Source organism: Podarcis tiliguerta (assembly GCF_965153285.1).
Source record: "Podarcis tiliguerta genome assembly, chromosome: 3".
In the NCBI taxonomy this organism is placed as follows: Eukaryota; Metazoa; Chordata; class Lepidosauria; order Squamata; family Lacertidae; genus Podarcis; species Podarcis tiliguerta.
The window spans coordinates 118152137-118176821 of NC_139536.1; the positions used below are offsets into that span (position 1 = coordinate 118152137).

General features: G+C 44.8%; 1 protein-coding gene across 8 annotated transcripts in view; it reads right to left on the bottom strand.

Annotated features, from left to right (window-relative positions):
• Positions 1 to 1074: 1074 nt before the first annotated feature.
• Positions 1075 to 24685, bottom strand: part of ADGRF5 (adhesion G protein-coupled receptor F5) — a 51210-nt gene continuing 27599 nt past the window's right edge. For 6 of the 8 annotated variants that reach the window (XM_083435555.1, XM_083435554.1, XM_083435556.1 and 3 more), the window contains 11 exons: positions 24056 to 24201; positions 22346 to 22549; positions 19918 to 20133; positions 18183 to 18347; positions 17626 to 17819; positions 14836 to 15012; positions 8715 to 10085; positions 7555 to 7596; positions 7400 to 7459; positions 4084 to 4168; positions 1075 to 2877 (listed from right to left, as the gene is read on the bottom strand). In XM_083435555.1, coding sequence (XP_083291681.1) covers positions 2795 to 2877; positions 4084 to 4168; positions 7400 to 7459; positions 7555 to 7596; positions 8715 to 10085; positions 14836 to 15012; positions 17626 to 17819; positions 18183 to 18347; positions 19918 to 20133; positions 22346 to 22549; positions 24056 to 24201 — 2743 coding nt within the window. In that variant the 3' untranslated portion in view covers positions 1075 to 2794. The remainder of the gene's footprint in view (positions 2878 to 4083; positions 4169 to 7399; positions 7460 to 7554; positions 7597 to 8714; positions 10086 to 14835; positions 15013 to 17625; positions 17820 to 18182; positions 18348 to 19917; positions 20134 to 22345; positions 22550 to 24055; positions 24202 to 24685) is intronic. The other 2 variants (XM_083435560.1, XM_083435561.1) reach the window with 1 other exon arrangement.

Sequence of the window (24685 nt, forward strand, 5' to 3'; positions counted from 1 at the left end):
TGTTGGAGTTCTGTTGATTTCATTGTGCAAGCAGAGTCTGTGGAGATGCGAGGAGATATTATGTGCCTGGTTTAGAAGGCGGAGGAGACCTCTTCAAAGTTGGCTTTGCATTCTTAGAGCGTTTGCACTGCGCAGTTCTATTCCAGGCATAAGAACGTTGCAGTATCCTTTCTCCTTTCCTCCTAAAATGCTTTGCTGTTGGTTTTTATGGGTGTGTAGTCCTCAGCACCAAAGACAATGGGGAAAGGCTACTTGTGAATTACTGTTAACTCCAGATTAAAGTTGTGACACAATGTGTGGTACAATAGTTATCTATAGAATGCCAAAGGAATGAAACTGAGTTTCAAACTGAGTACTAGGGATGAAAAAGGTGCCTAGCTCAGTGGTAGAACATCTGCTCTGCATGTAGAAGGCTTCAGCGCCACAGCATCTCTAAGCAGAGCAAGGTGAGACCCTTGCCTGAAACCCTAGAGAGCCGCTGCAGGTCCATGTGGACAGCACTGGGCAGTACGGACCAGTGGTCTGACTCATTAGAAGGCAGCTTCCTATCATTACAGAAATGGATTCATAAGTTAAAGACACCTTTTTTAGGTTTTCATCCTTTAAAAAGCTTGTTTTGTTTCTGGTTTGGTTTGCTTAAAAACACACTCTCTGCTTCTCAAAAGAAGGCCTCTTCTCAAACCTTAACCTTTGATACGTGGGTGTGACCCACTTAGAAATAAGCTGCCTGAGACGCTGTCGTGGAGGCCCTGGCATGAGAAAAGTTCACAAGGAGGTAGAAGTCACACAGTGTTTCCAGTACGCCTCCAGTTTGGACCAGGAATACAGAGTAGAATAATAATGTTTTCTGGACTCCTACTCCGTCTCGTCTAGTGCCAGTTAAGAGCCGTCTCTGAATTTATCTGTGGAACTGACTGTTCTGGCATGTAGAACGGAACCACCTGAAGCAGCTTCTCCTGTGAACTGCGTACCTCAAGGGGAAACTGCTGGCATGAAACAAAAGCTGGCAAGTAGCAATTCAGCAACTATCTATAGTTGCTGTTTTAAAAGAAATGGTTAACGGAGGGCAAGGTGTTTGTTTAAACATGGTGCAAGGACCTTTTATTAAGTATGACCATAAATAAATATATATTTACAAGTTTACAGAAAAATTAGAAATTTCCCCTTCATTTTAGTAAAGCAAGGTGTATAACTGGAAATTGTTCTCTACTATAAAAGTAAAGTGCTTTATAGAGGGCAGTTTACACAACTGACTTGATAGTCCTAGCACTCTTTCTTAAGCAGAAGTCCTACTTCATTCAACTTCACTCTTTCCCGTGCAGGTCAGTATAGCCTTGTCTCCTGGTGTCCCATCGGCCCTTGTGGGCACCACAGGAATCCCCTCCCTCGCCCCCTCAAGGCCTCAAAGCCAGTGTGGGGTAGTGGTTAAGAGCACTAGTCTCGTAATCTGGGGAACCGGGTTCGGGTCTCCGCTCCTCCACCTGCAGCTGCTGGGTGACCTTGGGCCAGTCACACTTCTCTGAAGTCTCTCAGCCCCACTCACCTCACAGAGTGTTTGTTGTGGGGGAGGAAGGGAAGGGAGAATGTTAGTCGCTTTGAGACGCCTTCGGGTAGTGATAAAGCGGGATATCAAATCCAAACTCTTCTTCTCCTGTCCACCTGCCACGCTTTGCTCGGCCTTGGGCTGCTCCTGGAAGCGCAGCCCCCCAGCGGCCTTCAGGAGACAAAGCCTGTGCTGCCCAGCACCTGTGGCCTTTGGGCAGTGCCAGGCGCCCCTTTGGAAACCGGAGGGAGTGAGGAGAGAGGGGATGAGCTGGGGAGGGGAAGAAGGGAAGCCACAGAGCCATGGGGGGATTTCTTTTCCATAAAATGCCACTGCAGGGGGCTCTACACTGGGGGGGGGGGCTTAATGGTAGTGCAAATTACAATCCAGACTGAGACTCCAACAGGGAGCAAAAGGTGAAAACACATTATGCCCCACATATGAGGGTCCTGATGCACACCAGCCCCTTGGGCCTGCCATTTAGTGCTGAAAGCAGCCCAATTCATTTCAGTCAGAACATGTTTCGCATTTTTCAATTGGCTGTTGCAATGCAAATTGCTAGGCTTTGTCTGTGGTGTGTCCGTGTTTGCACATGCGTATCTGAACATCAGTTTTCTTCCAGTGAAGTTGGTATTTTATTGTGCTTTGTGAGAACAAATGCATTGTTAGGCTCAAACTTAACTGTGCTTTGTACTAGCCAGGCCCTCACAACCACCATTTTGTAGGAGGGCCCACAACAGTTTTTCTGATTTTCCAGATGTGCCTATATGTATGAAAAGTTTGGGCGGTCCTGCTTCAAACATTGCAAAAAGCACAAAAAACAAACCCACCCAGAAATCCTACAATCCAGGAAGGAACTCGTTTGAGGTGCCTGGAGACCTACTTTGCTGTGCTGTATCTCTCACTCTGCCCTGAAAGCCAGAGTGCCCAGTTGCTCTGGCACATCTACTGGTCCCATGACTGGGCTGGGGAAAACACGACCATGTGTTGCAGGATTAGCGGGGCTCTGGCACAAGACGGCATTCAGCTTCTTACGGCGTTGGGACCCTCATCACTGAATTTCTTCTAGCATCAAGCAGATATTATAATTAACTTTCCAGACAGTGCATGGTATATCGAAGAAATATTTTGTTAAACTAATACGCCACAGTTCTTTACAGCCTATACGAAGTCCATGCTTCCATTATTCACCAATTATTTCCACGCTTATTGCCACATCAGGGGAAAGAGCCCAGAGGTCTTCCAAGCTTCTCAGTTTAGCAAAGAATATGCCTTTGAAGTGCTTTCGGAAGCTGAAGAAGATGATGGTTCTGTAGAAGAGACTTGATATTTTCCTGCAGGACACAAAAGCAAAGTAATGTTCAAAAAATGTTGTTTCATTATTGGACATGTAAAGCACACACACAAAGCCCTGCTCTGCCACTGTCAATGTGGCTGGCTGTTGCCAGAAAGTGCTCTTCTTGCTTGATTAAGAGAACACAGCATAAAGTTAAACATTACTGCTTGAACAGTGTGCAGGAATAAACCACATTCAATTGTACTGCAATCACCATCGGTTTCCTTGCCGTGTACAGCATGCTTTGCCCTTTCTATCCTCCAGAGTCATCTTCACAGAGGAGGGGGCTATCAGTGGCCCCCTAGCCAGGATGGCTCGGCTCTGCCTGCACAGATGGAGACAGCAATGCTCCTGCACACCACTTGCTGGAAACCAGGGGAGGGGAGGGAGCTGCTCTTGGGCTCATGTTTTGCTCCCTGGTTTCCCACAGGCACCTAGTGGGCCACGTGGCAATAGGATGCTGGACTCGCTGGGCAGGCCCTCCTCCCGCAGACTCCCACCTTATGCCTGGCTGAAGGGTGGCTTCGATTAAGGCAGAGCTGTCCCTCTGCTCAGCTCTGGAATGGGGCCAGGGTTTCCGCAGCCACAGGAAGACCCTGAAATGGGGGGCGGGTCTTGGGGTAGAGAGAGGATGGCGCTGATCCAGCCTGGGATATGCTGGATTGCAAGTCTGTCTCGCTGCTGTTGAGTGGCAGCATTTGACCTGATCCGTGCCCAGACTCAAGCTCATGCGGCCATCGGGGTCTGTTTAGAGCCCAGGCCCCCTCCCCTTCCTCACGGTCTGCTGCCACTGCAGATACATTGCTGCCCTCTAAGGGTGGGAGTTTGGATTGCACCCTTATTCTGGCAAGAGGGGTTGGGCTGAGCTGTTGAAGGCCATCCAAGACAATGTTGTACGTGGGTCTCCATTGTTGAAGTGCAGCCTTTTAGGCACTGTTATCGCAGAGGCCCCCAACTGCTTTTGGAGGCTGATGGTAACCATGCTTGGAAAGCGCCTTCCCCTCATAATGAACTGAACCATCAGGGCATCACTTCCAGCAAGCAATGCTTTGCGCATCTGGCTTCTACGGCATATCTGGCTTGTTGATGTTTTAGCACAGCAGCTGCCTTGCAGTGCCTTGAAATGGCATGAATCTGAAGGCCCAACTTACAGAAGGGCATTTGAAATTGTACAAGGAAGTTGGTTGCTGATTACATACTGTACCTGTTTTGCCAAACCAGTTGTTTAAAGTTTTTGAGAATGGAGAACTGATGGAAAGCATAGGCGCTGACATGCCTTGGGATGTTGACTGTAAGACACAAGCACATATTAGTGAAGAGCAAGCAGCATTTTCTATAGGACAGGCTTTTATTTTGTCTTAGCTTTAATCTGGCATTTGTGGAAAACCTCAAACTTAAAACTAAGTTAACTAACTTAAAGCTAAGGATTGTCAAATTGAGCCCTGAACCAAATCAGGGGGCCTTGCACAGTCCTCGTGCAAACCATAAGCACAGATAGAAAACTGTTGGAGATAGCAAACATGTCCCTTGCACCAGAGTATGTATGGCGGAACCATATGGACCACGGAGGGCAGCTGCACTTTTAGCCCCACCCCAAACTTTGTGTTCCTCCTTTAACTATTCCCCATGGTGCATATGTATCCTGACAAAGTCCAAGGGTCCTGGTCCCATGCAAGCCCCCGCACACAAACAGGAATTTGCACACAGAGCTTTCCATACAACCAAAGAAAAAGGATCCAACATTGTCTGAAAGCAGCCCCCCCCCCTGCACACTGGGGGCGCCAACAGGGCATTTAAAGGTGTTGTGGTGCGCAGGCCTCTGAGGAGGGCCACTCTGAGCTTGCTAGCTTTCTTTTAAGTATTTAGCAATCTTATGAAGTTATCAAACGAAACTTGCAGGTCCTCTTCAAGGCAATTTCTGTGAAATGAGACAGACTGGCTGCTCCAATTGATAAGTTGCTCAAGAGTCATCAAGAGCCGCTAATTTCTCCCCATCTGTAGTGAATGCTTCCTGCTTTTGTCTTACTTTCAAGTTCTTGGACCCTACATTGTTTGCCCTTCCTTTCCCCTAGATGCTAGGATGCATCTTCCATGGGGTGGGTTTGTCTGAGATCAGGTAGTCCCTAGGAGTTATTTTCCGCAAGAACTGCTACACAATAAGTGTGAATGAATGCTGAATAATCACCCTTCCCCCACCCCCCAACAAATGTAAATGCTTTACAAAAAATGCTAAGGCACATCTCCTGCTTTGTTGTTGTTTAGTCGTATATTCATGACCCCATGGACCAGAGCACACCAGCACTCTTGTCTCCCACTGCCTCCCGCAGTTTGGTCAAACTCATGTTTGTAGCTTCGAAAACACTATCCAACCATCTCGTCCTCTGTCGTCCCCTTCTCCTTGTGCCCTCCATCTTTCCCAGCATCAGGGTCTTTTCCAGGGAGTCTTCTCTTCTCATGAGGTGGCCAAAGTCTTGGAGCCTCAGCTTCACGATCTGTCCTTCCAGTGAGCACTCAGGGCTGATTTCCTTCAGAATGGATAGGTTTGATCTTCTTGCAGTCCATGGGACTCTCAAGAGTCTCCTCCAGCACCATAATTCAAAAGCATCAATTCTTCGGCAATCAGCCTTCTTTATGGTCCAGCGCTCACTTCTGTACATCACTATTGGGAAAATCATAGCTTTAACTATACGGACCTTTGTTGGCAAGGTGATGTCTCTACTTTTTAAGATGCTGTCTAGGTTTGTCATTGCTTTCCTCCCAAGAAGCAGGCGTCTCTTAATTTCGTGGCTGCTGTCACCATCTGCAGTGATCATGGAGCCCAAGAAAGTAAAATCTCTCACTGCCTCCATTTCTTCCCCTTCTATTTGCCAGGAGGTGATGGGACCAGTGGCCATGATCTTCGTTTTTTTGATGTTGAGCTTCAGACCATATTTTGCGCTCCTCCCTTTTACCCTCATTAAGAGGTTCTTTAATTGCTTCTCACTTTCTGCCATGAAGGTTGTGTCATCTGCATATCTGAGGTTGTTGATATTTCTTCCAGCAATCTTAATTCCGTCTTGGGATTCATCCAGTCCAGCCTTTCACATGATGAATTCTGCATATAAGTTAAATAAGCAGGGAGACAATATACAGCCTTGTCATACTCCTTTCCCAATTTTGAACCAATCAGTTGTTCCATATCCAGTTCTAATTGTTTCTTCTTGTCCCACATAGAGATTTCTCAGGAGACAGATGAGGTTATCAGGCACTCCCATTTCTTTAAGAACTTGCCATAGTTAGCTGTGGTCAACACAGTCAAAGGCTTTTGCATAGTCAATGAAGCAGAAGTAGATGTCTTTCTGGAACTCTCTAGCTTTCTCCATAATCCAGCGCAAGTTTGCAATTTGGTCTCTGGTTCCTCTGCCCCTTCGAAATCCAGCTTGCACTTCTGGGAGTTCTCGGTCCACATACTGCTTGAGCCTACCTTGTAGAATTTTAAGCATAACTTTGCTAGCGTGTGAAATGAGTGCAATTGTGCGGTAGTTGGAGCATTCTTTGGCACTGCCCTTCTTTGGGATTGGGATGTGGACTGATCTTCTCCAATCCTTTGGCCACTGCTGAGTATTTCAAACCTGCTGGCATATTGAGTATAGCACCTTAACAGCATCACCTTTTAAAATTTTAAGTAGTTCAGCTGGAATACCATCACTTCCACTGGCCTTGTTATTTGCAGTGCTTTCTAAGGCCCTTTTGACTTCACTCTCCAGGATGTCTGGCTCAAGGTCAGCAACCACACTACCTGGGGTGTACGAGACATCCATTTCTTTCTGGTATAGTTCCTCTGTGTATTCTTACCACCTCTTCTTGATTTCTTCTGCGTCTGTTAGGTCCTGCTATGCAGGAGCTAAATTAAGAATTCACTATATAGGTAACTCACAGTGCAATGGCATGCATATTTACTCAGGGATGCTGAATAGTAGCCTAGCCTTTGGTTTAGGGTTAGCTTGGGGCGGGGGAATTGGGTTCTTATGCTTTTAGCAGCTGTATGACAGGCAGAAATTCAACAGATCAAGGCTTTTTTAGTATGGAAATACAATTATGAGAAAAGTTTCTCCATGGCAGTACTCTCTCTAATCGTGTGTTATGCCATGCCTGCACAGCAGCCATCCAAATGTTGCCACTGATTCAAAAAGGTTGGCAGCCCCTGCTGTAAACCATTATGCCTTAAACATAAGAAAGACAGTCCATTACAAAATCCTGTTTGATGAGGATGGTCGTGGTGATGGTGATATGTTTTTTCCATTCCCTCATTCCCTCCCTTTTCCTTATTGTGAACAGTTTCAAACACATACTCTTTATAAAGGTTGATAAAAGAAAGGTTTTCTCATTCACTGATGAGGGATTAAAATCAGAGAGAGTCTATTAAAAATTAGGCAGAGTGCAAGATTTAAAACAGTGCTTCCATTAGCAGTGGATATCTTCTGCATTTAGAAGAGCACCTTTGGCTCCAACCCCCTATTTATTCCTGGAAATAATACTACCTTTGTGTGTTGTGAACTCCAGCTGGAGAGGGAACACTTTTTCCACAGAGCTTCCCATACCTGCACATTTGAAACAGAGGAAAGCCAATATCAAACAATCTCTGCAATTCAATATAATAAAATAAAGCTCTAATATTTTAAAATTCATTTCCTACCGTTCTATCTGAGAGGATTCCAAGCAGCAGAATGAATAATCCCTGCAAAATATTTTCATATTAATATTATACACATTTGTAAAACGGCAGCCTAGATGCCTGAATCTAAAGGCCAAAGGATCTCTCTAATGTAATTCCAAAGAAAGAACAGCATTTCTGAACACTGACTGCCAAAGTTTATGGGGAAAAACATGGAGCCTAGGAGAAAAATAAGTGAGAAGTTTTGGATAACATTCTGGGGATTACAAACTAATCCTGATAACAAGCTTCAAAAGGTCAACAAGCGACATAGTGGGGAAAGAGACCTCACACTGCAATCCTATGCGTTTCCTACTGAGTTCAATGAGACTTAGTCCCTGTTAAGTGGGATCAGAATTGTAGTATAACAGACCCTCCAGGTACCCCTATTTTTCCAGGATCAGTTCCAGTTTCTGATTTGATCCTGGAATGAGACCTCCCCAGGTATAGGGCAGCATATTAAACAAACAAAAACAAACAAACACATATAAAATGGAACAAGGAATCTTTCACAAACATTTGCTCCGCATGCAATTCTGGATTCAATCTAGAGGTGACTTTGAACTCACAGTCACAGGTGTTAATTTAGGATCAGGGCTGGCACTACAGTGCTTTGATCTCAGCATTTCTCAGGTCAGGAAATATATACTTATAGTAAGTTTAATAGGAATATGTCCAGGAGAAACAGGCCTGGGTCATTGGTCATGTGATGGCACAGGCTCTAGGAAAGGAGACTGCAGCCCCTTCACTCCTCCTGGGTTGTGTCAACAGGAGTGTGTGAATCTGCACTTACATTGCTAGCAAAGTCTATTCAAACTCCTGAATGGGGGGGCAAGGTAAGGGGGGTAGCAGTCTAAGACATGGAGCAACAAAGATAGGGCCAGGTTCAGTTAACAGCTCGCTATCACAGTATTCCACCAGATTTTAGCCATTTCCTCTCTAGGATGGGCAAGAGGAGAACGGGGCCAGGCTTAGCACAGAAGTCCAAATTCAGTGACATCACTAGACTCTTATCGCATGAAAAGTAACTATATGAACCACCTCCTCGTGTGTACAGTGGTACTGAGGAGTCCCAAGAAATGTTGACAATATTTTTTTATCAGTTAAGCATAGCAAACAGCTAGGATCTTTTATCTACTTACCTGAAAAGCATTGAAAAGAGTAAATAAGTAGTGGAATGCTCTAGGGCTTCCAGGGATAACTGTAGCAAGACCAAATAACCAGGTGAGGCCTAAGAGTGATGTCAGAACACCGATACACTTGGTGATGCGATACAATGAGCTCTTTTCCTTATTTATTGATTTTTCGCCGATGGAACGTCTTTGCATTTTTGCTATGACCACAATGGTAACAATCACATTGACAGCGACAATGATCATGGCAGGAATGACTAAGGCCAAGAGAGCTCTACTCTCATCCCAGTTGAGTAAACAGACCTTTTTTCTTGTGTAATGTGGGTGGGTGCTGCTTACGGTGATAGCAGATATAGCTAGTGGGCAAAAGTATCCCAAGCAGAAGCTAAGAGCTTTCATGATGGTCTTGCTTGCATTATGTACGATAAAGACTATGTGGTAGAACACCATGAGGCCCAAGGTTAGCATCCAAAAGAAGACACAGAGGTAGAAAAACTGAACAAAGAATGCTGCTGCTATGCAGAGCCAGGCCTGGTCCATTTTCGTGTTTGTGTCATGCATTGCTGCTACCACAATGAACCAGACGTCTGCAATCAGGAGAGAAATCACTATGTTCAGTATGCAAACATGGCGCATGTAGGATATTCTTGCTTTGGTCACTGATTTCCACACGACAAATTCTATGCCAATGCAGGCCACCAGGCTCAATATAGAAATGCTCACACCAATGTAAGATATGTAATCCAACGTGTCCCATGGATCGTGAGCGGGAGACATCAAAATGGAGAATGAAGTCAAGTGATTACAGGAGCAAGTGACATTGTCCCCATTCTCTGTGGTTTCACAGCCAGTAACGTCCCAACCTCCACCATCTTCTGAGAAGCTGAAATTCCAAAATACACATCGAGGATTTTTCAGGGTCTTGTTGTCCTTCGTAAATGTCATAATGATCCTGAAATCTTCTTTTAGTCTGCTGTTGGCATTGATTACTGTTGTCATCACCAAACCATTTACTATGAATTCATCCATCTTCTTATACTGTGGAATAATAGGCCCCAAAGATGAGTAAGCCACACTGATGATGGTGGAGATGGAGTCTTCAGTTTTAATTTTTGCTTCATTAATTAGCACACTACCACTGAGGTTTGAGGGCTTGGAGAATGTAAAGCTCTCGTCGTAGTCTGAAACCTTGCTTTTGTCAATGACCACACCTTTGAGCTGGAGGTTGTCATAGCTGATGGAAGGAATAGAATTGTTAATAGGTTGAAGGGAGTCAGAAAATTGCTCCACTGAAGCCAGTAATTGAGAAGTTCCATTCACAAAATCCTTCCAAGTTTTTGTTGGACTGCTGATAACCGTGTCTACTGTGGATAAAAAATTCTGCAATAATAAGAGAATAAAGAGATATTACTAAAGTCCAGTAACAAAATTATCAGTGTGCATTAGAAATTCCAATCCCTTTTCATTTAACACTAATCCACCTACCAACTTTTCAAATTATTATTATTATTATTTATTGAATTTATATATCACCCTTCATTCAAAGTTCACAGGGTAGTTTACAATATATAAATCCCAAAATACATAACATAAGAACAAGCAAAACAATACCCCAGCCGCCCAGCCTCTCGTTTTAAAGGCCATAGAGTTTCACTAGCCATTTGAAAGGTCAAATGGTTGAAAGCTCAAGCTCCTCTCACATTTCAAATACATTATTAGATACAGATACTGATTTTATCATATTGTGATGCTGTCATATCCAACAGTCAATCAACCTATAACATCCACAGAAAGCCATGAGGCTGTGCTGAAGAACAGTCTGAGGTCCTGCACACGTATTTGTTTCATGGCAGAAACTGAAACTTTGCCTCAGTTTGCTCATTATTATTTAGGAAAAGTATAGTTCTTGATTTAACTTCTGTAAGAATTATTGGAACAAACTCTTGATATTTCCACATTGATCCTGATGCTTTCTCATTTTCTTCTTTCCTGATCTACTCTGTCATGCTCAGTCAGTCCTCAGGGAATGTGCAGGCGACCTTGGAACGGACCGCTCACGGAAGAACCCCGACCAAACCTAAGAGGAGGCGTGTAGTGGTGATAGGGGATTCACTACTGAGGGGAACAGAAGCAGTGATCTGTGGGCCTGACAAGATGTCTCGGGAAGTGTGCTGTCTCCCCGGGGCTAAGATCCAAGATGTAACTGAACGACTGCCAGGAATCATAAAACCCACTGACAAATACCCCTTCCTCTTGGTTCATGTGGGAACCAATGACACTGCAAGCAATAGCCTCCAGAAGATCAAAAGAGACTACGAGGCTCTGGGCAGGAAATTGAAGCAATTAAATGCACAAATCGTCATCTCATCTGTCCTCCCAGTTGAATGACGTGGCCCAGGGAGAGAGGGGAAAATAGTGGAAGTAAACAGGTGGCTTCGCAAATGGTGTAAACAGGAACGGTTTGGATTCTTAGATCACAGACTGCAGTTTCTTGAAGATGGACTTCTGGCAAGCGATGGGCTGCACCTCACAACGGTTGGGAGGAATGTTTTTGCCAAAAAACTCAGAAACCTCATCAGGAGGGCTTTAAACTGACTAATGTGGGGGAGGGAGACAGTGCTCCTGAAGGTAGGAGTTTATCAATTGATGAAGATGATCATCCAAATGTCATAGACCAAATGGAGCAAACAGCAAGCAGACCTAGTGGTGGGAGGAAAAAATCCTTAAATAAGAGACACGGGGGAATGACTAATGGACTTCAATGTCTGTACACTAATGCACAAAGCATGGGAAATAAACAAGATGAGCTTGAGCTCTTGGTACAGCAAACTAAATATGACATAATAGGCATCACTGAAACCTGGTGGGATAAGTCCCACAATTGGAATGTAAAAATGGAGGGATACAATCTATTTCAGAGAAACAGACCAGACAAGAAAGGAGGAGGAGTGGCGTTATATGTCAGGGATGTGTATACCTGTGAAGAGATCCAAGATTTAGAACCTCAAGGCCAAAGTGAGAGCATTTGGGTCAAAATTAAGGGAGAGAAGAATAACAGTGACCTCATTGTGGGAGTTTACTATAGATCCCCAAGCCAAACGGAGGACATAGATGATGCCTTCCTGGAACAGATGGCCAAGCATGCAAAAGGAAGGGAGATAGTGGTAATGGGGGACTTCAATTACCCGGATATTTGTTGGATGTCAAACTCAGCCATGAGCATAAGGTCAAACAGATTCCTCACTGGCCTTGCAGACAACTTCATTGTCCAGAAAGTGGGAGAAGCAACAAGAGGAACAGCCATTTTAGATCTGGTCCTAACCAATGTCGATTGCCTGGTTAGTGGGGTAGAAGTGGAAGGATCATTAGGCGCAAGTGATCATGCTCTTCTGAAGTTTACTATACAACGGAAAGGAGCAGCCAAGCATACTAGGACTCAATTTCTTGACTTTAAGAAAGCCGACTTCATAAAACTTAGGGAAGTGCTGGGTGAGATCCCATGACAGTAATACTAAAAGGTAAGGGAGTTCATGATGGCTGGGAGTTTGTTAAGAGGGAGATAGTAAAAGCACAACTTCAGGCAATACCAATGAGACGGAAACATGGAAGGTGCCTAAGGAAGCCAGGGTGGCTATCTAAAGAACTTTTAACTGAGTTAAGATTAAAAAAGGATGTGTACAAAAAATGGAAAAGGGGGGAAACCACCAAAGAGGAATTCAAACAAATAGCCAGCACGTGTAGACACAAAGTCAGAAAAGCTAAAGCACAGAATGAACTCAGGCTTGCTAGAGAGGTTAAAAGCAACAAAAAAGGCTTTTATGGGTATGTTCGTAGCAAAAGGAAGAACAAAGAAACAGTGGGGTCACTCAGAGGAGAAGATGGTGAAATGCAAACAGGGGACACAGAAAGGGCTGAACTCCTCAATGCCTTCTTTGCCTCAGTCTTCTCCGATAAAGAAAACAATGCCCGACCTGAAGAATTTGGAGCAAATGATTCAGCAGAGAAAACACAGCCCAGAATAACTAAGGAGATAGTACAAGAATACTTGGCTAGTTTAGATGTATTCAAGTCTCCAGGGCCAGATGAACTGCATCCAAGAGTATTAAAAGAACTGGCAGATGTGATCTCAGAACCACTGGCAATCATCTTTGAGAATTCCTGGAGAACAGGCGAAGTCCCAGCAGACTGGAGGAGGGCAAATGTTGTCCCTATTTTCAAAAAGGGGAAAAGAGAGGACCCAAATAATTACCGCCCAGTCAGTCTGACATCAATACCAGGGAAGATTCTGGAGCAGATCATTAAGCAAACAATCTGTGAGCACCTAGAAAGGAATGCTGTGATCACCAATAGTCAGCATGGATTTCTGAAAAATAAGTCATGTCAGACGAACCTGATCTCATTTTTTGACAGAATTACAAGCCTGGTAGATGAAGGGAACGCAGTGGATGTAGTCTACCTTGATTTCAGCAAGGCATTTGACAAGGTGCCCCATGATATTCTTGTAAAGAAGCTGGTAAAATGCGGTCTTGACTCTGCTACCACTCAATGGATTTGTAACTGGCTGACTGACCGGACCCAAAGGGTGCTCATCAATGGTTCCTCTTCATCCTGGAGAAGAGTGACTAGTGGGGTGCCACAGGGTTCTGTCTTGGGCCCGGTCTTATTCAACATCTTTATCAACGACTTGGATGATGGACTCAAGGGCATCCTGATCAAATTTGCAGATGACACCAAACTGGGAGGGGTGGCTAACACCCCAGAGGACAGGATCACACTTCAAAATGACCTTGACAGATTAGAGAACTGGGCCAAAACAAACAAGATGAATTTTAACAGGGAGAAATGTAAAGTATTGCACTTGGGCAAAAAAAATGAGAGGCACAAATACAAGATGGGTGACACCTGGCTTGAGAGCAGTACATGTGAAAAGGATCTAGGAGTCTTGGTTGACCACAAACTTGACATGAGCCAACAGTGTGACGCGGCAGCTAAAAAAGCCAATGCAATTCTGGGCTGCATCAATAGGAGTATAGCATCTAGATCAAGGGAAGTAATAGTGCCACTGTATTCTGCTCTGGTCAGACCTCACCTGGAGTACTGTGTCCAGTTCTGGGCACCACAGTTCAAGAAGGACACTGACAAACTGGAAGGTGTCCAGAGGAGGGCAACCAAAATGGTCAAAGGCCTGGAAACGATGCCTTATGAGGAACGGCTAAGGGAGCTGGGCATGTTTAGCCTGGAGAAGAGGAGGTTAAGGGGTGATATGATAGCCATGTTCAAATATATAAAAGGATGTCACATAGAGGAGGGAGAAAGGTTGTTTTCTGCTGCTCCAGAGAAGCGGACACGGAGCAATGGATCCAAACTACAAGAAAGAAGATTCCACCTAAACGTTAGGAAGAACTTCCTGACAGTAAGAGCTGTTCGACAGTGGATTTTGCTGCCAAGGAGTGTGGTGGAGTCTCCTTCTTTGGAGGTCTTTAAGCAGAGGCTTGACAACCATATGTCAGGAGTGCTCTGATGGTGTTTCCTGCTTGGCAGGGGGTTGGACTCGATGGCCCTTGTGGTCTCTTCCAACTCTATGATTCTATGATTCTATGATTCTATGCTCTTGTGAATAGGTGTGTGAATCTGAACTTATTCCTATGGTTTATCTAATAGCATTGAAATAAAAGCTTGACATAACTGAAATATGACATGAGATTCTCCACCACGAACCTTCCTTGACCTTGGTAAAACCTGATACCAGCCTCATCTCAAAACATGTCCTAAAGGCACTCTGAGAAACACCCTCAAACCTTGCATAAATCAAGCTGTCTATTCAACTCCTGAATGGGAGTCAGCAGACAAAAGATAGCCAGTTCAGCCACAGCCCACTAAGATGACTTTCATGCAAACATTTAATTTGCAAGATGGGCGGGGTGAGAAGCAGGCAGAAATTCTGGGATGAATTCAAATCTGTAACAAAACTAGCTGAAGGAGAAAACAAGCTTGCGTCATCTTCCATGTGACAGCCCTTTAGATATTTGAAGATGGCTCTCAGGCTCCTCTTTTCCAGGCTAAGCATATCCAACTAGTGCAGATGAAAAGAAAGGAGTTCTCAACTTCTGCAAAGTCTTCTGCAACTTACTTCCATTGTTTCCTGCTCAGCAGCTACCGGCACGACTGAAACCATATTCAAAATTTCCACAACAGCTTTCAGGTTTGCAACAGCTTTCAGACTTTGCTGCTGTTGCTTGATGGTACGGTTCAGGTGGCTGAGGAATTCAGGCAAATTCTTCTTTTGCTCAGGACTAGACACCAAAGACTAGAATTAAAGTTAAATGTGTTAAACACAGAGTAAATTGCACTTAAGGCTTGTTATTAAATAGAAAGCCCACAGATTCTCTTCAGCCAGCTGGAAGAGGCACAGAATGTTGTGAAATTAATTCTAGAAGGGAATCTTGCTTCACAAAAGTGGAATTTCCAGATTTCCCAGGTGACCGTCACTTGTGGCACAACCAACTTTTCCTGGTTTGGCTCCCACGGCTTCAGCAGCTAAATGATAGAGACACACTGAACAGGCCGGGATTCTCTGGTGTTTCATTGTTCAATGAAATAGGACGGAGCTGGGGGAGGAAAGTGGATTTCTGTTCGAAAAGCTTTGGGTGCCCTGGGAGCCTTGCTACAGAGAGGTGGAAACACTATTCAGCAGTATGCAACTTGGGGCACATCTACACTTGTGTTTGTAATGTTAGGCAAGGTTAAGGAAGAGTTGTGATAACGCAAAGGGACAAATGACTTGTTGCTTTTAACATTTTTAATTTGTTATTAAAATGTGACACCAGAGGGCGCTGCAGAGCAAGTGTTTTGACAAAAATAAACCATTTTTAAGTATAAGTATGCCCTGGGACATTTTAGAACGATAGATCTAATATCATTCTAATAACGTTAAAACCGGTCAGAGTAGATACAGCCCCAGTGCCAAATTCATTTCCATAACATCCATAGCTGGAGATCCCATCAGGTGTGCAGTTTAGTGCTAATGCAGCTGCCTAATGTGTTGGCTCCATTGCCATTCTGGGGGCTTCCCAAAGGGGGGTTAATATTGCAAGTGGGTTGTTCAGATACCACAAACTGGTCATTGACACTGGGGTCTTTTTAACTTGCTAGATTTTCTGCTGAAAGGGAAAACCCAGGTCAATGCAAAAAAAAAAGCAGGTTGGGACTTTGATGCAGACAAGGTTGTGTGGCTGCTGTGACAGCAAAACAAAGCCCACATTCCAATGCATGAGCAGCAGCCCCACAAGAAACTCTCCTCCCTGAGCCCCAGACGGAGCTGGAGGCTGCCCTTTGCCCTGTTCTCACAGAAGCTCAGGGACTGTGATGGCAGCGAAGGAATAAAGATCCCCTCCCCCATGATTCTGGCTCCCCCCCCACACACACACTGAACAGTCATGGGAGATGTGGGAAAGGATAGGTGCTTATTATTATATTAATAATATAAATAAATAAATAAATAAATAAACCTGTTCCTGGGCTTATCTCACTTATTTCTTTGCAAGCTGTTCAAAGACCATCTGTTTTAAGGGACAGCGCAAAGCTTCTAAAGAACCTACACCCTAGCTGTCAACGTTTCCCTTTTTTAAAGGGAAATTCCCTTATTCCAAATAGGATTCCTCACAAGAAAAGGGAAAAGTTGACAGCTATGACTTACACAAAACCCCAAAATGATATACTTGCAATCAAACTCACTCAGGTGTCTTCAATTTGTCATAAAGTGGAGATAACCCAGTATATACAGCTGTTGAAGTCTTTGAAGAGCTTACAAAAAAATAAGCGAGATCAGCCCCTGAGGAAAGCTTACCAGAGAGAAAACATGTTGGACTACTAATAAAATAATAAGCACTCATCCTGCCAGAGGTACAGGGCAGCCCAGCCGAGGCATCTCGGGCAGCAGAAGCCCCCAAGGCACTTCCCCCGCAGGTGGCAGAGGCAGCGTGGAGGGTGGCAGTGGGGGGCATGGCAGCAGGGCCAGCTGGCAGAGGCGGCAAGAGTGGCAGACTGTCTGGCCAGAGTGGTGCATGCTCTGGTTATCTCCCGCTTGGACTACTGCAATGCGCTCTATGTGGGGCTACCTTTGAAGGTGACCCAGAAACTACAACTAATCCAGAATGCAGCAGCTAGATTGGTGACTGGGAGTGGCCACCATATAACACCGGTCTTGAAAGACCTACATTGGCTCCCATACATTTCCAAGCACAATTCTGTTGGTGCTGACCTTTAAAGCCCTAAACGGCCTCAATCCTGTATACCTGAAGGAGCGTCTCCACCCCCATTTTTCAGCCCAGACACTGAGGTCCAGCTCCAAGGACCTTCTGGCGGTTCCCTCACTGTGAGAAGCTAAGGTACAGGGAACCAGGCAGAGGGCCTTCTCGGTAGTGGCTCCCACCCTGTGGAACACCTTCCCATCAGATGTCAAAGAAAAATAACTTCCAAACTTTTAGAAGACATCTGAAGGCAGCCCTGTTTAGGGAAGCTTTTAATGTTTAATGTTTTATCACTTTAATCATCATCATCATCATCTGTTGGGAGCTGCCTAGAGTGGCTGGGGAAACCCAGCCAGATGGGCAGGGAATAAATAATAAATTATTATTATTATTATTATTATTATTATTATTATTATTATTATTATTATTATTCTACTCCTATGTGTTCCCTCCAAATGAATGCTTCATACTTTGTGACCTCTCTGTCACCATTTTAAAAGCTCTTAAACCTGCTGATATATCCCAGCAATGTTCTGTTTACATATGTGCTCAACTCGTTTTGCACAAGGCTGCTAATTTGAGTTGTTGCAGTGTATAATGCTTAGTTTTAAAAATCTACTTCTCTGAATAGTCTGGGGCAGCCTGTGCTCCAGACAAAGGGATGCTTTTACCTCTGCAGAGCTGAGAAGGTTGTCCACTGGGACAGCTAGGCAGCTATTTCCCACGATTTCCCATGAATTATGTTTGCACTTATAGGTGATACTTCCTCTGACAGGGTGGTTTGCCTCATTCCTGCAAGGCCTTGTGAGCTCAGCTCCATCCTCTCCGGTGCCAATCTCTGAAGAATTGCATGCTACCTTCTTTGCTGTGAAAGAAAGGAGAAGAGACGTTGTTTTATCTCTTGAAACATCAGGACGCCATACAGTGTAGACAAGTGTAATGTATGGACAAGTATAAGGATATTTGGATCACATTGATACAAAATATAGTAAGCTGCAAATAAACACACACACGGATAATAATAAGATTTGCATTCACCTTTGCTGGTGAAACATAAACATTGGGGATTTGATTGTGAGTTCATTATTTTGTTTATTTAGGGAGATTGTCTCCCACTTTGCACATTGTCTCAGCATGGCTTACGGTAAAATAGCAGAAACTTAAACATCAGAATAGCATACACACAAAGAAATCAAAGGAGAAAAGTCCTTCCCAAAGAGATGCTTACCCACTCGAAAATATGTCACACGGATAACTTTGTGTTTGCGGGCACCATTGGTAGTGTTCAGCTCACATGTGTAATCCGTTTTGGTTCCAGACTTGTCTGCTGGGCATTGAGATTCATTAGCCTGAAGGAGGTACTTGGTACAGTTGTGAGTGGCAGTGGTGGTCCCTGCAAGGAAGGGAAATGAGTTAGAAGCAGGGCAAAGCACTACCTGCAACTGAGGCTGAAAACTGGTCAACACCTTGACTCAAAGCAAAGCTGAAGAGTTGCTTCAGTGTCAGTGTCGCTGGGTGGTCAGAGTACGATATCACCCCCATTTAGAAGCTGGCCAGTATGTTATCAGCTCCTACTCCCAGTAGAGACTAACATGTCCTACAAACTTATCCAAAGCGGCCTGTTTAATTCCAGAAGGATGTTTTCAGGGACATGCCAGACAATTGCTCCCAGCCATATCCAAAGCTGCTCTAGGCCAAAGATACCACACTTAGAATCACAGAACTGTAGAGCTGGAAGGGACCAACCCCCCCCCCCCCCTGCTTTGCAGGAATCTTTTGCCCAACGTGGGCCTCAAACCCACAACCCAGAGATTAAGAGTCTCCTGCTCTACTGACTGAGCCACTGGAAGACAAGGAGAGGCAACAGGAATTTGTGACTAGGAATGAATGAAACACCCCCAGTTCCCATCAAAAGCTGTTCGCTTTGTGGTCATTTCTTGCATACACTAGCAAATAAACAAAAACCCTCAAAGTGTTTTGCAAGGACTCACAAGGAATGCTTACAAAACCAAAGTGTTATTATCATTAAAGGTAAAAAGGTAAAGGTACCCCTGCCCGTACGGGCCAGTCATGTCCGACTCTGGGGTTGTGCGCCCATCTCACTTAAGAGGCCGGAGGCCAGCGCTGTCTGAAGACACTTCCGGGTCACGTGGCCAGCGTGACGAAGCTGCATCTGGCAAGCCAGCGCAGCACACGGAAACGCCGTTTACCTTCCCGCTAGTAAGCGGCCCCTATTTATCTACTTGCACCCGGGGGTGCTTTCAAACTGCTAGGTTGGCAGGCGCTGGGACCGAACGACGGGAGCGCACCCCGCCGCGACGATCGGCAAGTCCTAGGCACTGAGGTTTTGCCCACAGCGCCACCCGCGTCCCGTTATTATCATTATTATTTATTAAATTTGTAGCTGCCCTTCATCTGTAGATCTCAGGGCAGAGCACAACATAAAAATACAATATAGAAAACACAAAATACATAGTAAAAATAAGAACAAAAACAAATCAATAATCCCCCTCCCCCTTGCAGTTTTCTCTCCCCCCACCCTCCTCACAAGGGAAATAAGGGCCTCTCCTTGTGAAGGAGGCAAAGGGATACCAGCAGGGAATGGCAGCAGCATCGCCCTGACCCTCCTGGCTGACTCCAGAGGCTGCTGTGGCTCTGCCTGCAATCTGAGGCGGATTTAGGGGAACAGGACCAGTTCGCCTGCACTGGGAGCAGCAATGACAAGCAATGGAAGGTGAGTGGCCAGGGTGAGGGTGCTGCTGGAATTTTAAAGCCCAAAGTCCACCACTGCTGTGATTCACCACTCTGTGGAGCCGGCAATGACAGCGCAGGAGAAAGAGCCTGACTCTTGACAGGTCTCCTTGTGCTTTGCAAATGCTGTGAGAGAGATGCATGTGTGGAGTTGGGCAAAGAAAAAGTTTTATGCACACTTAGGAGCCAAGAGAGATTCTTGCACTTCATACCTGAAATATTTATTGCTCCATTTGTTTTCCAGTAATAAGTGAAGAGCTGGATATCTCTGTCTGTGCAGCAACTCAGTTCTTTAGTGTCACCATTGCACACAATCACAACATCCTCTGAGGGCACAATTTTGATTGGAGAGACTGTTATATCAGTCCCAGCAACATGTATGACTGACACATTATTAATCCATTCCTTAAAGCTGCAACGGTAATAACCTGCAAAAAAGACAAAAATCTGGTATTTAGCTCCATAAAGCAATGTGCTCAAACATTTCCAGATCCAACTGTGAACCTTCCAGCTTGTCTCATCTCCATGATAAAATTAACTCAATTGAATCAAAGCATTAAATGAGTGGCAAAACCTTTACATTTACACCGCTGATCTGAATGTGCAAAGGAACTGCATAACAGTCAGCCGTTTTGTGTGTGGAGCAGCTCCCCCGAAAGGGCACTTTTAGGCTGCATTAATGGTTTTCAAGCTTTGGTTCCTCTCTCTTCTGCTCTGGTCTGGTCTGCTCTGGAGAACTGCCTTCCGTTCTGGGCGTTTTCCTTTAAGGAGGAGATAGACCAGCGGCTCTCAGTGAAAATGGCTGGTGGTCTTGGTAGACCATTTAAGGGTTTTTCTGCTTGTTGCACAATTGTAATGTGCTGTGCTAGATGCTACATTTTAAATCCAATTTTTATTACTTCTTCTATTTCTTATACAGTAAGACCGCAACATACTCACATTTACCTTGTGCCCATCCAGCTTCATGTGCTTCGCAAAATAAAATAAAATAATTAAAAGGGGACAGGCCTCGGGGGGGGGGAGACTTTGGCCACATACCCCCATGGCACTCGATGTGTTTTGACTATGTGCAGTTTTGGCACAGGCGCAATGGGCACTAGCTGCCTCTGCCTGGAGGGTGGCAGACTCTCCCTTGCTGGAGATTTTCAAGCCAAGGCTGGGTAGCCATCTGTGGAAGATGTTCAAGCTCTGGATTTCCTGTATCTGCATGAGTTAACCAGCAAAAAGCCCACAGTTCCTTCCGCAGAATGGAGATTATAGGTAACATAAATATTGCCAACTCACTAAAGAAACATTAACTAATCATGAGAGATAATCGGGTCGCATGACCCCTCCTGGTACACCTGAGACCCCGGGGGACACACCTAGAATCATAGAATCATAGAATCATAGAATCATAGAGTTGGAAGAGACCACAAGGGTCATCGAGTCCAACCCCCTGCCAAGCAGGAAACACCATCAGAGCACTCCTGACATATGGTTGTCAAGCCTCTGCTTAAAGACCTCCAAAGAAGGAGACTCCACCACACTCCTTGGCAGCAAATTCCACTGTCGAACAGCTCTTACTGTCAGGAAGTTCTTCCTAATGTTTAGGTGGAATCTTCTTTCTTGTAGTTTGTATCCATTGCTCCGTGTCCGCTTCTCTGGAGCAGCAGAAAACAACCTTTCTCCCTCCTCTATGTGACATCCTTTTATATATTTGAACATGGCTATCATATCACCCCTTAACCTCCTCTTCTCCAGGCTAAACATGCCCAGCTCCCTTAGCCGATCCTCATAAGGCATTGTTTCCAGGCCTTTGACCATTTTGGTTGCCCTCCTCTGTACACGTTCTAGTTTGTCAGTGTCCTTCTTGAACTGTGGTGCCCAGAACTGGACACAGTACTCCAGGTGAGGTCTGACCAGAGCAGAATACAGTGGCACTATAACTTCCCTTGATCTAGATGCTATACTCCTATTGATGCAGCCCAGAATTGCATTGGCTTTTTTAGCTGCCGCGTCACACTGTTGGCTCATGTTAAGTTTTTGGTCAACCAAGACTCCTAGATCCTTTTCACATGTACTGCTCTCAAGCCAGGTGTCACCCATCTTGTATTTGTGCCTCTCATTTTTTTTGCCCAAGTGCAATACTTTACATTTCTCCCTGTTAAAATTCATCTTGTTTGTTTTGGCCCAGTGTTTTGGCCCCCCTATTTTATGGTCAGACAACTGGAAGTGCAGGACTCTTGGGAAGGGCAAGAACACCTGCAGAATTGATTTAACAAGACACAGAGAAAGCTGTGGCGCCCTCGTCACGGCTGCATCCCTTCTTTGAATCTAGGTTTCCATTGCATGTCACTCTGTATGTTACAATCTTAGAATATGATGGTCATTGTTGTTGAATATGATGGTCACTGCAGGCCACCCAATACACTCCCAGCCTTGTTTGATGCAGAATATTGCAGTGTTTGCTTGATGCGGTTTTATTCTTTGGAGTATTGTCTTACAGAGGGTAATAATCTGTATTTGTTCCCCATGTTCCCTAGTGACAGACTACTTCCCCTGTCCTCACTTTGGTAGGAGGTGACTGTAAAGCCTAGGTCTGACTCAGTATAGCAATTCTTACACTCTTGACTTAAATACTTTTCTATTTAGAATTACCGGCATCTTCCAATTTAATGTTTGTAATTTTCAGTGTTGATGTTGACTTTCCATCTATAGTGTCATTTTTAAGAAGCTCCCTGCCACGGCTAAAAGTTTCTGGGAAGTGCCAGGTTGCCCCCGAAGAAGAATTTGACTGGCATGTCATTGTTACAGTATCACCCTCAAAAATGTCGTCAGGAGAAATGGAGATGTTTGTTCCACCTGCAAGGCAAAAGGAGAAGTTCTCAAAACCAACGAAAAGAAAGCTTTATTTCTTGCTACATGTACAGAGTGCCACTCAGCTAATGCATCAACTATTCATTTCACAGTTTCACTTGCTCTTGTTCTGAACGCACCCAGAAAAGCTTTGGAAAATTAGTTTGCAGAGTCTAGACAAGGCCTTGACCAAGGGTGGTTGCGGCAAAAGTGAACATGTCTTGCTTTCCTGTCATGGAGTTTTATAAGTGGGATTTTCCAAAGTGACCAATGGCCTTTAGCTGAGTGGGTTTAAACTCTCCATGTTTAGAATGAAGGCAGCACCAATGGGCAGGTGTGCTTCCCACCTTCCAGGGCAAATGAGGAATCTCTATTCCCAATTTTCACTGGCAGAGCATCAGCTGCGATTGCAACCCAAATACATATTCCTGATGTGATATATTGACAACCATGTATGATGCTGGCAACATTGCTCTTTGACAGGAAGCTGAGTTTATCCCTTCTTCCACCAGCACCTAGAGCCCTGCTTTTCCCACATCAGCAGTTAATACCCATTGACTAGGTAAAGGTAAGGGGACCCCTGACCATTAGGTCCAGTCGTGACTGACTCTGGGGTTGTGGCGCTCATTTCGCTTTATTGGCCGAGGGAGCCGGCGCACAACTTCCGGGTCATGTGGCCAGCATAACTAAGCCGCTTCTGGCAAACCAGAGCAGCGCATGGAAATGCTGTTTAGCTTCCCGCCAGAGCAGTACCTATTTATCTACTTGAACTTTGAGGTGCTTTCGAACTGCTTGGTTGGCAGGAGCAGGGACTGAGCAACGGGAGCTCACCCCGTCACGGGGATTCGAAGCACCAACCTTCTGATCGGCAAGCCCTAGACTCAGTGGTTTAACCCACAGCGCCACCCGCGTCCCATTGACTAATGACTATTAAAAACCCGTCCACCAAAGACAGGTAGATTTGATTCTTACTGTTGTGTGGATGCAGGGAAGACCATCCTTCTGGCCTAGCAAGGTTAAACTCTTCCCCTTGGAATGCAGATGTATTCATACACGTATATTGGGAAGGTGCCTCAGTCTGCACACACAACAGAACGACAAGTTCCTTGCATAAAACTATTTGGAGAGCTCTCTGAAACCAGAACATGAAGCTTCCACCAAAAAGTTCCGGAGACACCCTGCAGCACGCCCAGAGGCTCCTGAGCACCCGGGACACAGGCTTTGCAACACACTTTCCCCTCAGATGATTCTGGGCTCTGCAGCTTCCTCCTCAGGGTGCTACAGTTACCAGCAACTCTTTAGCAGACTGCAGGGATCAAAAGTCTTTGAGGGAGAGAATGTGCTTTGAATGTGCTTTAAAGGCAAAGTGTGAGGGGGCTCAGCTTCTCTCTCCATAATCAAAATGGGGTGGTCTGGAGGGTGTTTTATATGTGTATTCATTGTGGGAGAAAAATGGCATTTCTACCATTAAAATGATAATATACATCTCAATAAGCAGGCTTTTGACATTACCATGCACTTCCATTGAAGACACCTCAAATGATGTGGGCACAATCTTGTAGGAACGATCTAAGGCTTCCGCTGCATCTGTATTTGCACTTTCAGGCGGCATATTCACTGCTGATGTTAATTCATACTGAACCATGATGCTTCCAGGTCTATGCAAAAAGGATATCATACCTGATTATTTCAGATTCATTATTAGTATATGGGTATAAATTGTAAGATAAGAGAGGGAAAACAACAGCGACCTTACTATGGGGGTCTGCTATAGAACGCCAAGCCAGACTGAAGACTTAGATTATGCCTTCCTAGAGCAGATTACCAACTTTCGAAAAAGAAGAGACATAGTAGTCATGGGAGACTAAAACTACCCAAATATCTGTTGGAACTCAAACTCTGCCAAGAATGAAAGGACAAAAAATTCCTCCATTGCCTTGCTGACAATTTCATTTCTCAGAAGGTGGAAGAAGCAACAATGGGATCATTTATCTTGGACCTGATCCTCACCGATAGGGAGGAACTAATTGACCAAGTGGAAGAACTCGGAAACTTGGGAAGAAGTGATCCTGTCCTCTTGGGTTTCATGTTACATAGGCAAGAGAACAGTGAGTGTAGTTGGACATGCACTCTGAACTTTAA